The sequence below is a fragment of the Rhodotorula paludigena genome (genome assembly GCF_050403205.1).
Source record: "Rhodotorula paludigena JCM10292 DNA, Rt_paludigena_JCM10292v1_ctg7, whole genome shotgun sequence".
NCBI lineage: Eukaryota > Fungi > Basidiomycota > Microbotryomycetes > Sporidiobolales > Sporidiobolaceae > Rhodotorula > Rhodotorula paludigena.
Window position 1 is genome coordinate 356,890 of NW_027481451.1, and position 13,680 is coordinate 370,569.

The following is a 13,680-nucleotide window of genomic DNA, read 5'->3' on the forward strand; positions in this document are numbered from 1 at the left end:
GGCACCATCAGTGATGCTTCGCTCGGAATCGACATCCGACCTTCGAGCCCCTTTCACGGGTTCGTCCTCGTCTTTTGTCCCAGCTTTCGCTCCGCTCAGGCTTGTCGCTTGTCCAGACTTCAGCTCGAGTGCAGCAGAGGTCGGCCCGAGTCGCGCGCAAGCAACAAAGCTCGTCACACTGCCCTCTCCGCCTCATCAGCCCCACCTCGACCCGACCGCTCTTTCGTCGTCCCACACCACCCGACCCTCGTGAGAGCGCTCGGCACGATGGGCAGGGACCTCGACTCATTTGTGACGGCACTTCCGGCCTGGATGCACTGCCCGGTCTGCCTCGAAGCCGCCTACCCGCCGGTTCTCGTCTGCGGGGAGCAGCACATCGTGTGCCAGTCGTGCGTCGGCGACATCCTCGCGAAGAAGCGGGGCGCGACGTGTCCAACGTGCAGGAGCGCGATGGCGAAGAGGATCGAGGTGAGCCCGCTGGTGAAGCGGGCGTTTGAGGAGTACAAGTGCGTCCGCAAATTCTCCGTCTATCCCGGACGAAGGTGTCGTCAGCTGACTCCTTCGTGGCTCGCAGGGTCAAGTGTCGTCACCGCGGCTGCATCTGGGTGGGCGCCGTCTCCGAGGAAGCGACCCATGCTACGAACACGGTTCGTCCGATTTCTCCCAGGCGAGTCTCGCAGGCGCCTCGCTCATGCTGGAAAACGCTTGCCCAGTGCATGTATCGCCGGGTCCCGTGTACCCTCTGCAAGGTTCTCATCGCCGCGTCCGAGACGCAAATGCACATCGCTACCATATGCCCTAAGGCCACGATCGTCTGCCCGCGCGGCGGCGCCAACTGCGGTGGAAAGCAGAAGGGTGTGTACCGGCGCCGTCATTCGGCCGAGCACGAAATGACTTGCGCCGAGTTTGAGTGAGTCTGGGTTCTCGGTGGGCTTGTGTGCGGGGCCAGCCGACGAGACTGCCCCATCGTGTCGTCGCAGGTGCCGCATCTCCGGCTGCAAGACACGCTCAACGCGTGCAAATCGCATTGAGCACGAGCGCGATTGCTCGCGCATCCGCGCGGAGCAGCGTGTGCTTGCCGACGAGGTCAAGACGCTGAGGGTGCAAGTTGCGAAGCTGAGCGCCGTGCGACCGGAGCTGTCGGAGGGCAGCCTTGCCGCACCGGTCCCTGCAGAAACGCCGAATACGCCGATGAAGCGGTCTTGCACAACCGACATCGCGCCCTCCCCCGTCAAAATGATGCGCACCAGCTTCGGCTCCTCCGCAGAGGGCGGCTCCGGGCACAATCCTTGAGTCGCGCGGTAAGGCGCCAGCTGTGCCGCTGTTTGTGATCCACCGCATGTCACCTGTCGGCTGTTCTCGCCTCCTCGCCCATCAGTCTGCGCCGGTCCCTCTACGCCTCATCCGCCTTGATGTACACGTGCCTGACCGTGGCGTCTTGCATACGGAGCTTGTGCCTGTAGCAACTCTACTCATCTACGGCTTGGCACACGAGAGAGTAGGAGCGGGTTGTGAGCGGGCAGAGCGAAGAGAGCCAGAAAGAGTGAGAAGTTCAGCGTCGCAGACCACGGAGCGCCGCTGAGTCGGACGCGGAAAGCACAGCAGATTCGTTGTAGCTCGAACAACACTGCAGAAGCCCAGCAAGCAGTCGACGACTATGCGCTCGCTCGTCAACGCCCAAGTTGGTTGACGGAATCGTCGCCGCCCCTTCGCTCCTTCGACCGCTCCCGCTCCCTCGCCGGAGACTCGCGCATGTCCCGCATTCCCGTTCCAGCCTCGCCGCAGCCCACTCCCTCGTCCATGTCGTCCTCGTCGCGCCCGTCTGCGCGCCGCCCCGAGTCGGTCTACTCGGCGTCGGGCTCGAGCTTCGTCTCGGCCTCGAGCCCCGCCCCGAGCACCCCGCCGACGAGCATCGGCGGTGGCGACGGCCTCGCAGAGACCCGCAAGCGCCAGAGCCGCCGCGACGAGGTCAGTCTGAGGCTCCTTCGCGCGAGTTCACCCAACGTGCAGCTCGACGGCGACGCCTCTCGTGCTCCTGCCATGCGTCTCATGGTGCAGAAATTGGTCCTGTCGGCCCGCTCGAGCGATTCGAGCAGCCCACGGAGGCGGGAGGCGCGTGTCGAGGCTTGTTGAGGGAGGCTCGCGCTTAACCTCTCAGCGTTGCACGGGTCGACCTGAACGCTGCCTGACCAGCAAGAATTACCTGAGACACTTCTAGCACAGTGCATCCGGACCCGCCACAATGACGACGCGTGCTGACCTCGCCTTCCTCCTCCCCACCTCGGCACACTTCGCAGGCCATTCGCAAGAAGATCGAGTCCGAGCTGTCGCGCAAGCGCCCGCCGTCGAAGCGCAGCGGCACCTCGGGCGCCCAGGGCCAGTCGTCCTCGCACCGCGCGCCTCGGCCCAAGCAGGGCACCGTCTCTGCCCTGCGCCCGCTCCCCGCCCTCACGGTCCCGCATGGCATGAGCGTGTCCGACGCCAGTCAGCTCTGCGCCGCCAAGCGCACTGACTGCGTCCTCGTCGTCGACGAGGACGAGCACCTCTGCGGCATCTTTACCGCGAAGGACTTGGCCTTCAGGGTGCGTTCGTAGACTCGCTTCGGCGCGACTGCTTACCGCGGCAGCGCGCTGATACCACGAGGCGCCTTACGCACAGGTTGTTGGAGACGGTCACGATCCGCGCAACACGCCTGTCAGCGCCATCATGACGGCCAACCCCATGGTCACCCGCGACACGACGTCCGCCACCGAGGCGCTCCAGACCATGGTCACCCGCGGCTTCCGCCACCTTGTGCGTGTCTCGCTCATGTCATCTCTCCAACACGAGCTGACTGCTCCGCTCTTCAGCCCGTCTGTAACGAGGAAGGCGATGTCGTCGGCCTCCTTGACATCACCAAGGTCTTTCACGAGTCGCTCGAGAAGCTCGAAAAGGCATATGGCTCGTCGCAGAAGCTCTACACGGCGCTCGAGGGCGCGCAGGAGCAGTTTGGCGATGCAGGCGCGGCCAACCCGCTCCTCGCATACGTGCAGGCGCTGCGCGACAAGATGTCGTTCCCGGACCTCGGGTCGATCCTCGACGCGCGCACGACGGCCGCGACGGTCGGCGTCAAGACGAGCGTGCGCGAGGCGGCCAAGATCATGCGCGAGAAGCGCACGACGGCCGTCTGCGTCATGGAGGCCGACGGCAAGAAGATTGCCGGCATCTTTACCTCGAAGGACGTCGTCCTCCGCGTCATTGCCGCCGGGCTCGACGCAAAGACTTGCAGTGTCGTGCGCGTTATGACTCCGCACCCGGACACCGCTGTCCCGACTCTTAGCATCCAGGACGCGCTCCGCAAGATGCACGGTGCGCACCCATTGCAAAGCTCGCACTTCCTCTGCGTGCTGACTTTTCATACCCAGACGGTCACTACCTCAACCTCCCGATCGTCGACGAGGGCGGCTCGCTCATCGGCATCGTCGACGTCCTCAAGCTCACATACGCGACGCTCGAGCAGGTCAACTCGCTCCACGCCGAGTCGGGCCAGGCCGACGCCGCGGGCGGGCCGCTGTGGGGCCGCTTCTTCAGCGCCGCGGCGCAGGCCGGCGACGAGGACGGCGACACCGAGTCGATCGTCTCGGGCGTCAACGGCTCGGAGGCGGCATCGAGCCAGGCGCCGTTCCAGACGCCTACGCGCCCCGGCTACCACCGCTCCAAGGACAGCATCGACACGCCCGGCTCGGAGCTCTTCCCGGGCGACTCGGCGTCGGTCGTGCACGACGACGGGCACTCGGACGTCGGCGTCTCGCGGCGCACGGCCGGCGGCGCGCACGCGTCGAGCGTCGGCGGGTCGCAGGTCCCGCAGGCGCCCATCGTCGACGACGGGACGTACCTGTTCAAGTTTGTCGCGCCCGGCGGGTCGACGCACCGCTTCCAGGCGCGGTACGACAGCCACGAGTTTGTGCTCGACATTGTCGCCGGCAAGCTCTCGTCCGACCCGTTCTTTGCCGTCCCTTCCGCGCCCGCGCCGAGTGAAGACGCCGCTACGGCAGTGGCGGCGCCGCAGCCCGACCCGCGCGACTTCCAGCTGTCGTACCGCGACGACGACGGCGACCTCGTGCTCATGACGGCCGACCGCGACGTCGTCGACGCGGTCGAGACGGCCAAGCGCGAGGGCAAGGACCGCGTCGTGCTGCACGTGTCGGGCGGCGCGAGCTGGAAGGCGGCGCTCGACGCGCAGGCGGCGGCGGCACAGGCGCAGGACCGCGCGCCACCTCAGCCGAGCATCGCCAAGAAATTGGTCGTCGTCGAGGAGGGCGACGAGGAGAAGGTACTCGAGGAGGAGGACGAGGAAGTCAAGGGCGAGGGCGACGCGGCGCCCGTCTCGAAGCGCAAGAGCGCGCGCAAGGCCCCCGCCGCCGGGGACGACGAGCTCGTCGCGGGCTTCTTGCCCAAGGAGTACCTCCTCCCGGCGTCGATCGGGTTCCTCGGCGTCGTCATCGCGGGCGTGTTTATCGCCTCGCGCGCCGGTGCGCAGGGGCGGTGAGCGTTCCCTCGCTCCCTCGCTCACTTCTTCCTTTCTCTGTGTGTACAACTCGGCACTCTTGTTCTCTTCGCCTTTCCCTCGTTCTACCTATCACCACTTGCTAGCGATAAGGACCCAGCTACATCCCCACTCTGCTAGACTCCTGTACTTTTCCGAGCTCACGAAGTCGCAACGACGCCCGTCTCGACTCTCACGTCTCCCCGCGTCTCTGATGCGAATGCGAGTGTGAGGCATCGCTTCATTCGATTCTCTACGACGCCGCCCGCGTCCACCTCGACCCAAGCAAAGCGCGCGCCTAGTTAGACGATGCTCTCGAGCTCGCGCGCGTACCCGAGCGTCGCGACGACGACCTTGCTCCGATCGAGCTCGCGCGCGTCGAGCTCGTCGCCCGTGCCGGATCCGGTCGCGAGGGTCGCGGGGACGCCTTGTGCCGCTGCGGAAGACGAGGCGCGGCGGGAGGGGTGGAGCGGGGACGAGGGGAAGTGGAGGAGCTGCGTCGAGGGGTCGAGGTACCAGTTGCGCTGCAGAGAGACGGCGGCGCAGAGCGTCAGTCGCTTGCCCCGAAACGAGCCGTTGCATCTCTGCAGAGAGAAAGTGGCGCACCTCTTGGGCAAAGCGCCGCACGTCGTCGTCGGCGTCAAAGAAGAGGAGCGTCTTTGCGTCGCGCAGCGGGAGGCTCTCGTACGCGCGCTCGTCGCACGCGGCGATCTCGGCGCGCACGGTCGCGAGGAGGGTCGGGGTGAAGTGGGCGAACTCGGCGAGGGGGAGGGACGAGGAGGAGGACGAGGAGGAAGAGGAGGGGGAAGGGCGGCAGAGGGACCAGACGCGCGAGTACGAGCCTTCCATCAGGGAGCGCTCGAGCTGCGCAAAGCGCCGAAAGGACATCAGCATGAGGCCCTTGCGGAAAGGGAGGGCCAAGGCTGAGAGTTAGCAAGGGGCGACGCACTTGCATGACCCACGCCACCTCGCTGCTGTCGAGCACGTCCTTGCCCTCGAGGGTCTCGAGAGCCGTGTGGAACTCGGCGATGCGGTTCTGGGACAAGAGGCGGAGGAGCGAGAGGGCGACGAGCGGGGCCTCGTTGGCCGATTTGGGGAGGGACGCGGCGAGGTCGTGGTAGTAGGACGAGAGGAGCGAGAGGTAGCGCTCGAACGAGGGGATGTCGTCGGTGCGGATGGAGAAGAGGGCGCCGATCTCGAGCACCTCGCCTGTGAAGGGGTGGGCGTGAGTAGCGAGTTCATGTGAGTGCATGGAAGAGAGAGGAGACGCACGAGCGGTGGTGAGCGCGCCCTTGTCGAGCGAGGACGCGTCCGGGAAGAGAAGGCCCAGCTCGGACAGCTCGATCTGCGGGTGTTGCTCGCTGGGGTCAGTGTGCGGTTCGAGGAGTGGGTACGCAAGATGACGGCGAGGCGGTCGAGAGTGCGGCCCCCTCTCGCGTGCCGCTCGCATATGACACGAGTGGTCGAGACTGGCCTTGAGCTGTGCGAGCGTGTCGCGGATGCGCTGGTGGTTGGTGTCGGGACCCTGGGCCCAGAGGTGCTTGAGGTCAGAGTAGAGGTGGGTGGCCTCGGGGTTGCCCATGTCTGCGATGGCGAGGTGGCTGAGTTCGGTGCTCGGGGTGGTGGCTGCGCTGGGGGTGGTCGCTGGTCGCTTGTGTGCGGCTGCGTGCGCAGGGTCGGAGGGGGACGAGGGGCGCGGGCGCTTGGAGGGAGCGGGAGGGCGGTGCGGGGTGGAGGGGGCCAGCGTGGGCTGTTGCTGTGCGCGTGTGGCTCGGGAGTGACTCGGTTCTGCTGGACTCGCAAAGCAGGAGACGCGAGAGGCGCCAAGTTGGTCGCTCGCTGACGACGCTTCCTGCAACGACGACGACCAAGTCGCTCCTCTTCTCTTCGCCTTTGAACTCTAGAGCAGCTCGAGCAGAGCCCAGTCTCGCACTCTCTCGCACGCACGCGCTTCTCTCGCTCGCTCGCTCTCGCTCCACCCACCCTCCCTCCCCCTCCTCATCGCTCCGTCCCCGCCCCGCTTGCGCACCTCCCCGCCCAGCATGCAGCACCCGACCGAGGGCACCACCCTCACTCCGGATGTCTCGCGACTCAAGAAGGGCGAAATGAACCTCGGCGTGCGCACCCCCTCTCTCCTCTCCTCGTCCCCTCGCAAGAGCTGACCGTCCCGAGGCTCGACGCAGACGTCCATCATGGCCGTCGCCTTCCCCGGCGGTGTCGTCGTCGGTGCCGATTCGCGTACGACCATGGGCTCGTACATCGCGAATCGCGTCACCGACAAGCTCACCTACCTCCACGAGCGCATCTACTGCTGCCGCTCCGGATCCGCCGCCGACACCCAGGCCGTCGCCGACATCGTCGCCGCCCAGCTCCAGCAGTACGAGATGGGTCACGGCGAGCGCCCCACCGTCCACGTTGCCGCCAACATGCTCGAGGGCATCGTCTACTCGAACAAGGACAAGCTGTCGGCGGGCATCATCGTCGCTGGGTGGGACAAGGTCAACGGCGGCACGGTCTACAATATCCCGCTCGGCGGAGGGCTGTTCAAGGGACCGTGGGCCATCGGCGGGTCGGGGAGCACCTATATCTACGGCTACTGCGATGCGACGTACCGCGAGGACTGGGGGAGGGACGAGACGGTCGAGTTTGTCAAGAACGGTGCGCCTCGGTTCCCTGCTCTTTCACTCGCTCGAGGCTTTGCTGGACCTCGTGTGCACGCACTGACTCCCGCGCTTTCTGTCGCTTTGCCTGTTCTTTCGACCAGCCCTCGCGCTTGCGATGAGCCGCGACGGGTCTTCCGGCGGGACGATCCGCCTTGCCATCATCACCGAGGACGGCGTCGAGCGCGTTTTTGTGCCCGGGGACCAGCTGCCGAGTGCGTTCGCTTCTGCTGTATCCTCTTTCCTCTCCCGCTCGCGAGAAACTGACCCGCTTTCCGACTTGGCAGCGTTCTGGGAAAAGGCGTAGCACCGTCTCGCGCTTGCTCTCTCGACTCTTTGTACACATCGCATACCCCTCGTCTCGCACTCGTGCCTCTGTTCCGTCCCTTCTCGCTCTCGCAGAGCTAGGCACCCTGAGCACTCCCGTCTGTCCCGCTTCGCTGCTTCTGAAGGCTGCGCGTCCTCGTCTCCGCTTCTTGCTCACGGCGCGTGTCGCTGCGTCCCTGTTCTGATCGTAGCGTCTCGCCGTGGCGAAACGAAACACACCTGGTTCATCCTTTCGCGTCGTTCCTCCTCCTGCGCAAACTGACGCCCTTGTTGCAGTGGTGGAACGCGCGCTCGTGAACTTCTCTCGCAAGTTGGGCTTGCACTCGCTTGTCCTCCTCATCCTAGAGTTGCCGTCTTCCAGCCGAGCGCCTCCTGCGTCGATCTTGACGCTACGACTTGCGTGCTCCTGCCTCCGCTTCCTGTTCATGCCGCTCCCGACATCCCTCCTTGCGACTGGCCGCGAAGTCTGACGCAGCTGCGGAATGTGTCGCGCGTGCGTGGTTCTTCTCTTTTCCTCTCTCGTTTTCGATCAAATGACGACGCCCTATTCGCCCAGTCTCAGCCGCCTTGCGCATCTTCGCAGATTGAGCTGCGCCGGTCCTGTGGCGCGCAAGCAGAAGACACTTCAAGCCGTCGTCCGCGCTACTGCGCATCTGAACAAGCTTGAGGAGCATTTCGGACTCGCCTCCCTTGCCGTTCGGTCCCCTGTGGGCACTCTTCACCAGTTCACAACGTCTCGCGCACTCGTCTGCGCGTGCTCGCGAATGAGACGAAGAGCTTGGAGGGTGACGTTTCGGCTCTCAGCAGCTCGATCCGCTCGACTTCTGTGCCTCCCGGTCTCGTCGTCTGCTTTTCGCGTTGTGCCGCTTACCCGCCCTGACGAGAGCGCCGTACGCGTGCGAGTCGAGCATGAGAACCCTGTGCTCTGAATGATTCGCTCGGGAGGTGCGTTTTCCCATTTTTCCGGACGAGCGACTACACCTCGCTGACAAGCAGTCTTCAAGCGCGCACAGCGACTGCGTCCTCTGGCCTCGCGCGCTTTGCTCCGCTCCGATCTCAAGCGAAGCTGCAGGCGCCAGGTCGCTTGTTGCGACGAGCTCGAGCGCGGATCCGTCCGTCTCCTCTCTCTGTCTGCCGCACCCTCGCGCTCCGTCGTGTCCATGTGCGTCTCTCAACCTTTTTCCGACACTCAGCTCATTCCGACGGTGCTGGCCATGTAGCGGGACAGCCGCCGGCAGCTCGTGGTCGTTGTTCCTCTCTAGGTCAAATACCGCCCTTCTTCTCTCGCCTTCCTCGCCTCCCTTGATCGTGGTGACTCGTGCATCTCGCGCCCAGCCGCCGCCAACATGCTCGAGGGCATCGTCTACTCGAACAAGGACAAGCTGTCGGCGGGCATCATCGTCGCTGGGTGGGACAAGGTCAACGGCGGCACGGTCTACAATATCCCGCTCGGCGGAGGGCTGTTCAAGGGACCGTGGGCCATCGGCGGGTCGGGGAGCACCTATATCTACGGCTACTGCGATGCGACGTACCGCGAGGACTGGGGGAGGGACGAGACGGTCGAGTTTGTCAAGAACGGTGCGCCTCGGTTCCCTGCTCTTTCACTCGCTCGAGGCTTTGCTGGACCTCGTGTGCACGCACTGACTCCCGCGCTTTCTGTCGCTTTGCCTGTTCTTTCGACCAGCCCTCGCGCTTGCGATGAGCCGCGACGGGTCTTCCGGCGGGACGATCCGCCTTGCCATCATCACCGAGGACGGCGTCGAGCGCGTTTTTGTGCCCGGGGACCAGCTGCCGAGTGCGTTCGCTTCTGCTGTATCCTCTTTCCTCTCCCGCTCGCGAGAAACTGACCCGCTTTCCGACTTGGCAGCGTTCTGGGAAAAGGTCGCTGGATTGCCGAACGAGTTACACCGTGTTCGTCAGTGCCCGGCGCTTCTTCCGGAGCGCAAACTGACGCCCTTGTTGCAGAGGTGGAGCGGGAACTCGGAACGCGCCATCGGAGTCGTGGTATGCGCTTGGTCGTTCCTCTCTTCCGCTCTGCTCAAGCATTTGGCGACGGCATCACCTTAAAGTCACAGGCACATCAAAGCAGGACAAATGGGCTTGGGGCGAGGAGACAAGCAGAGGAGTGGAGTGCTGATCCATCAGGCAGCCACAAGGAGTGAAGCTCGGCAACTCTTCCAGCCGACTAACCTTCAGCCTTTCCGCCTCCCACGTGCTCGACCGACAGCGCGGGCGACGGGCTGTATGCCGTTCCGCTGTCGGCATCGATCGGCAATTCGGGCTCGTCCTCGCCCGAGGAGAGCAACTCAATCGTCTCGATTGTGCGTGGCACCTTTGTCGGGCGGTCGAACTACTGACTTGCGCCCGTCGCCGAGCGCTTCGTCGTTAGCGGCCCGACCTCGAGATCCATCACCAGCTGCCTCGGCGACCTCGAGCGCGCACCACCGCCGCCCTGCTGCTGCTTGAGCGCCTCGACCTCCGCCGCGAGGCGGACGTTGCGGCTCTCGAGCGAGCGCACGTCCCGCCGGAGGTTCTGCAGGTCCATGCACGCGTTGAGGCACCACAGCTCGTGCGCCGGGCGGTTGACGAGCGTCGTGCGCGTCGTGCACTGCGACGCGCGGCAGCTGCGAGGCGGTCGAGCGGCGGTGAGCTGCAGGACAACACACGCGCAGAGCCGGTATCATGGGACGACGCACGGCCACTCGGCACAGATCTTTTCGTGCGCGTCCAGCTCGCGCCGCTTCAGCATGCCCTTGAGCGGCCCGCCGCAGTGAGCGCCGCCGCGCGGACAGGCGATGGTCGCGTTCGGGCATTCGGCGCGGACGTGGTCCTCCTGCTTGCGCAGGGTGACGAGCTCGGCGCAGAAGCGACAGATGACCTTGCGCTGCAGGCACTGCGAGCGGGCGGGGTCAGAAGAGAGCGTCGTCAAAAGGCGAAGAAGCGTAGCAGACGGTGTTGCGCGCATGGTCCTCTTCTTCGGCAACGCTGCCGACCCAGTCGCAGTCGGGGTCGCGGCACCTGTACCTGTGAGCAGGGTCGCCAGTGCTCAGCCGGTGTAGAGTCTCGCATGGACGCAGAAAGACGCACTTGTACTCGTCGAACGCCCTCTTCGCGAGCGGGCTCACCTCGACCCTCTTCGCCATCGCCCTCCTGCACGTCGGGCACGTCGTGCCCCTCTCGCTCGCAAGGATGTCGCCGACGCACGCCTGGCACACGATGTGCTGCTCCGCGCAGACGAGGAGCGGCGGATAGGCGGCTTCGAGGCAGACGGGGCAGTGCAGCCAGGCCGGGAGGGCCGTCACGAACGATTCGAGGTCCTTGCCCATTGTTCCGAGCTCTTCTCGCGAGGGTCGGGAGGCGTGGAAGGAAGAAAAAGCGGTCGGGTCGAGGTGGGGCTGAAGAGGCGGAGAAGGTGGCGGAGGCGATGGGGCGGTTGCGCGTGCCTTTCGAAACTCTGAACGGACGGCAAATGTAGTCCACGAGCAGTCTCGTGGGTCCACGGGCGCCGCGAGAGGTGAGGGAATGAGACGAAGGCGCGGAAGAGGGTCGAGGGCCACTTTCAGGCCGAAAGTCAACTTCGAAGCTCGTCATCCGAGGCACTTGCAATAGCACTACGGCGTCTGGACTCCGTTAGAGAGCTGCGGCGTGATAGCAGAGGAGGAGGTATTCACTGGCGCAACATACTTTCGCCTAGTCCTCCGCGTACTCCAGGTGCTGGTCAGCCTTTCCTGGTCGCTCTGGCTCTTGTGCTTCTCGGCTGGATTCAAGCAGACGCTGTGACGGCTGCAAGCCGGATCCGAGCGAAGATAGCCATCTGGACCGGCTACGCGAAGTGCGCAAGACTCGATCGCAGCGGTTGACGGAGGACAGCGAGGCCCAGAGACTACACAGCGTAGAACGAAAACATGTACTGCGAGAGATGAGCAAAGGTGGGGTAGGGCAGCGTCCAGCTTCTCTTTGAAAAGGAGGGACGAGGCCGCGAGGAGCGCCACCCGTCCTTCCGCGCAACGAAAGGCGAGCGAGAGAAGCCACAAGGCGCGCAAAACCGCGTTACAGAAAGAGTGGACGATACTAAGCGTGTCGAGCAACGAGAACTAGTACGGCTGGTGGCGGTAGTCGCGCGACGAGCGCTGCGACGGGACCGAACCGCGCGAGATCCTCGACAGGAGCGACGTGCCGCCATCGCCTCCTCCGCTGCGGCGTCCGCGGTCAGTCGGCGGGCTCTGGGGCGGACGCGAGCGCGACGGGGAGCGCTGGCGGGCCGACGGCGCAGACGACGCCTCGCGTTCCGACTTGACCGCCGTCCCACTCTCGAGCTGGCGGATGCGAGTCTCGAGGTCACGGATCTTGCTCGCGCGCTCGGACGCAAGACTCTGGCACCTTCTGCGGAGCGCCTCCTCGTCCGTCAGGCGCTTGTCGTAGGTCGCGATTTTGTTCTTGAGCTCGACGGTCTCGGTGCGGACCCGCTTGCGCTCGTTGGACGCGTCGCCCCGCTCGATCTCGAGCTGCTCCTCGGCGTCCTGGGCCCGAATGAGAGCTTCATCCTTAAGCTCTTGCAGGCCGTCACGGCGCGCGCGCTCGAGCTGGAGGTCCTGCTTGGCGCGGAGGAGGTGCGCTTCGAGCCCCGCCTGCGAGGCCCGGAAGGACGCGATCGCGCGGTCGCGCTGCTGCAACTCGAGGAGCGACCTTGAGCAGGTAGCCTCGTGCGACGGAAGAAGGTGGACCGTCGTACGCGTATTGCAGATGGCGTAGTTGCGACAGCTGTAGAGAATGCCAGTCAGGACGAACGCGAGAGCCGAGACAGAGGAGTGGTGCAGGCGCACGGGTGAGAAGGGCACACGACCTCGTGCTTGTGCTCCTGGTCGAGGCGGTAAAGGCCGCTGCGAGGTGTCCCGCAGCAGTTCATCCCGCCGCGTGGGCACTCAACCTGCCTGCCGTTGCAGACGGTCGTGTGCACTGCGGCCTCGTGGCTCTTGTGCTCGTGTCCACACACGTAGCACATAATGAGGCGGAACTTGCACTTCTGCTCGCGCGCGCAAATAGGGTGTTGTGGAATCAACCGACGGGACGAGTTGCGATGAGGAAGCGATCGGCGCACCCTCTCGTGCGCAACCGACTGCTTGAGCGTGCCGATCCAGTCGCATTCGTTGTGTTCGCAGCGGAGCCTACAGATAATGCGTTGGCTTGATCAGCGAGCGTCGAGAGGCCGGCACGAAAGGGGCGGAACAGACTTGAGCGACTCGAACTTGATGTGGTACAGGCGCGACTCCTTGGGCTCAGTGAGCTTGGGCGCACTGCACCAAGGGCAGAGTTTGCGGAAGCACCAGCCGTCGCGCCATTTACACCAGCAGGTCGAGCAGAGGACGCAGGGGCCCTCGGTCTCGAGGCAGACGGCAACGGGCGGGTACGCGGCTTGGGCGCAGTCTGCACACCTCGTATCGAGGCAAGCTTGTCAGCGTCCGAAGAAACGCGCTTGTACGGTAGGGACAAGCGGAGGAAGAGCGCCATTCTCATTACTCACCGGAGCAGCGCATGGCGTCCGCGAGCGGCGCGACGAAACGGTCGGCGGCTGGCGCAGGCATCTTGACAGTGCGTGATTTTGCTGAGGGTGTCGCTTTGGGGTGTGTCGATCCAGGTGGCGCGGGAGTGACGATGTGAGTCGCGAGGTGCGAGCGGGGCGATGGGCAAGCGCGGGACAGCGGGAGTGGGCTCGCGCAAGATAACAGAGTGTCGCGAAGATGCAGTACGAGCAAGGCGGTTGTGCACGGCAGGGGCGAGAGAGGAATACGGGCAAGAGCTTCCTCCAAGGTAACGCGTCGAGCTGCAGCTGTCTCTCCGCGGACTGTCCGGACTGCTCTCGAGTAGTCCCGCAGCCTTGCAGCGGCCTTTTTGGGGACGTGCATCGAAATGACGCGCTTCGAGTGCCCGCCAGAGCGAGTGACCTCCGGTCTCTCTTCTTCCGCTCGCAGTGCACCTCGCAGCTCACGCTTCTCGCCGACCTGGCGAGGTCCAACTCCGGAGGCGGTACTCAAAGTAAGCAGCGTGTTGGTGCAATGTCATCGACTTTCGACAGGCGGCCTGAAGGAATTGAGCATGGAAAAAGCTCGGCAAGAGCAAATGAGCTGTCGCCCGCCTGTCTCTCCGACCTCGTACACGCACATTCTGTAC

The 13,680-nt window shown here is 64.9% G+C and overlaps 7 protein-coding genes across 7 annotated transcripts; 4 read left to right on the forward strand and 3 right to left on the reverse strand.

Annotated features, from left to right (window-relative positions):
* Window positions 1-267: 267 nt before the first annotated feature.
* On the forward strand, window positions 268-1,293 carry JCM10292_006162 (uncharacterized protein; the record flags this gene model as incomplete). Its single annotated transcript, XM_076647087.1, has 4 exons — window positions 268-506; window positions 575-647; window positions 714-910; window positions 981-1,293. 4 exons carry the CDS (start codon window positions 268-270, stop codon window positions 1,291-1,293), a joined length of 822 nt encoding a protein of 273 aa, XP_076507425.1.
* A 459-nt stretch (window positions 1,294-1,752) lies between these two features.
* Window positions 1,753-4,528, forward strand: JCM10292_006163 (uncharacterized protein; the record flags this gene model as incomplete). Its single annotated transcript, XM_076647088.1, has 5 exons — window positions 1,753-1,968; window positions 2,298-2,582; window positions 2,659-2,793; window positions 2,850-3,348; window positions 3,405-4,528. The coding sequence occupies 5 exons, from the start codon at window positions 1,753-1,755 to the stop codon at window positions 4,526-4,528; spliced, it is 2,259 nt and encodes a 752-aa protein (XP_076507426.1).
* A 299-nt stretch (window positions 4,529-4,827) lies between these two features.
* RPN12 (proteasome regulatory particle lid subunit RPN12) lies at window positions 4,828-6,107 on the reverse strand (the record flags this gene model as incomplete). The annotated part of the gene is made up of 5 exons (XM_076647089.1): window positions 4,828-5,049; window positions 5,132-5,389; window positions 5,475-5,734; window positions 5,798-5,870; window positions 6,000-6,107. 5 exons carry the CDS (start codon window positions 6,105-6,107, stop codon window positions 4,828-4,830), a joined length of 921 nt encoding a protein of 306 aa, XP_076507427.1.
* Window positions 6,108-6,567: 460 nt separating this feature from the next.
* Window positions 6,568-7,492, forward strand: JCM10292_006165 (proteasome subunit beta; the record flags this gene model as incomplete). The annotated part of the gene is made up of 4 exons (XM_076647090.1): window positions 6,568-6,642; window positions 6,709-7,183; window positions 7,290-7,400; window positions 7,473-7,492. 4 exons carry the CDS (start codon window positions 6,568-6,570, stop codon window positions 7,490-7,492), a joined length of 681 nt encoding a protein of 226 aa, XP_076507428.1.
* A 1,366-nt stretch (window positions 7,493-8,858) lies between these two features.
* Window positions 8,859-9,579, forward strand: JCM10292_006166 (uncharacterized protein; the record flags this gene model as incomplete). The annotated part of the gene is made up of 4 exons (XM_076647091.1): window positions 8,859-9,090; window positions 9,197-9,307; window positions 9,380-9,423; window positions 9,478-9,579. 4 exons carry the CDS (start codon window positions 8,859-8,861, stop codon window positions 9,577-9,579), a joined length of 489 nt encoding a protein of 162 aa, XP_076507429.1.
* A 283-nt stretch (window positions 9,580-9,862) lies between these two features.
* Window positions 9,863-10,838, reverse strand: JCM10292_006167 (uncharacterized protein; the record flags this gene model as incomplete). The annotated part of the gene is made up of 4 exons (XM_076647092.1): window positions 9,863-10,136; window positions 10,209-10,405; window positions 10,464-10,536; window positions 10,600-10,838. The coding sequence occupies 4 exons, from the start codon at window positions 10,836-10,838 to the stop codon at window positions 9,863-9,865; spliced, it is 783 nt and encodes a 260-aa protein (XP_076507430.1).
* Window positions 10,839-11,606: 768 nt separating this feature from the next.
* JCM10292_006168 (uncharacterized protein) lies at window positions 11,607-13,094 on the reverse strand (the record flags this gene model as incomplete). The annotated part of the gene is made up of 5 exons (XM_076647093.1): window positions 11,607-12,273; window positions 12,336-12,535; window positions 12,611-12,677; window positions 12,744-12,936; window positions 13,034-13,094. 5 exons carry the CDS (start codon window positions 13,092-13,094, stop codon window positions 11,607-11,609), a joined length of 1,188 nt encoding a protein of 395 aa, XP_076507431.1.
* Window positions 13,095-13,680: the final 586 nt, after the last annotated feature.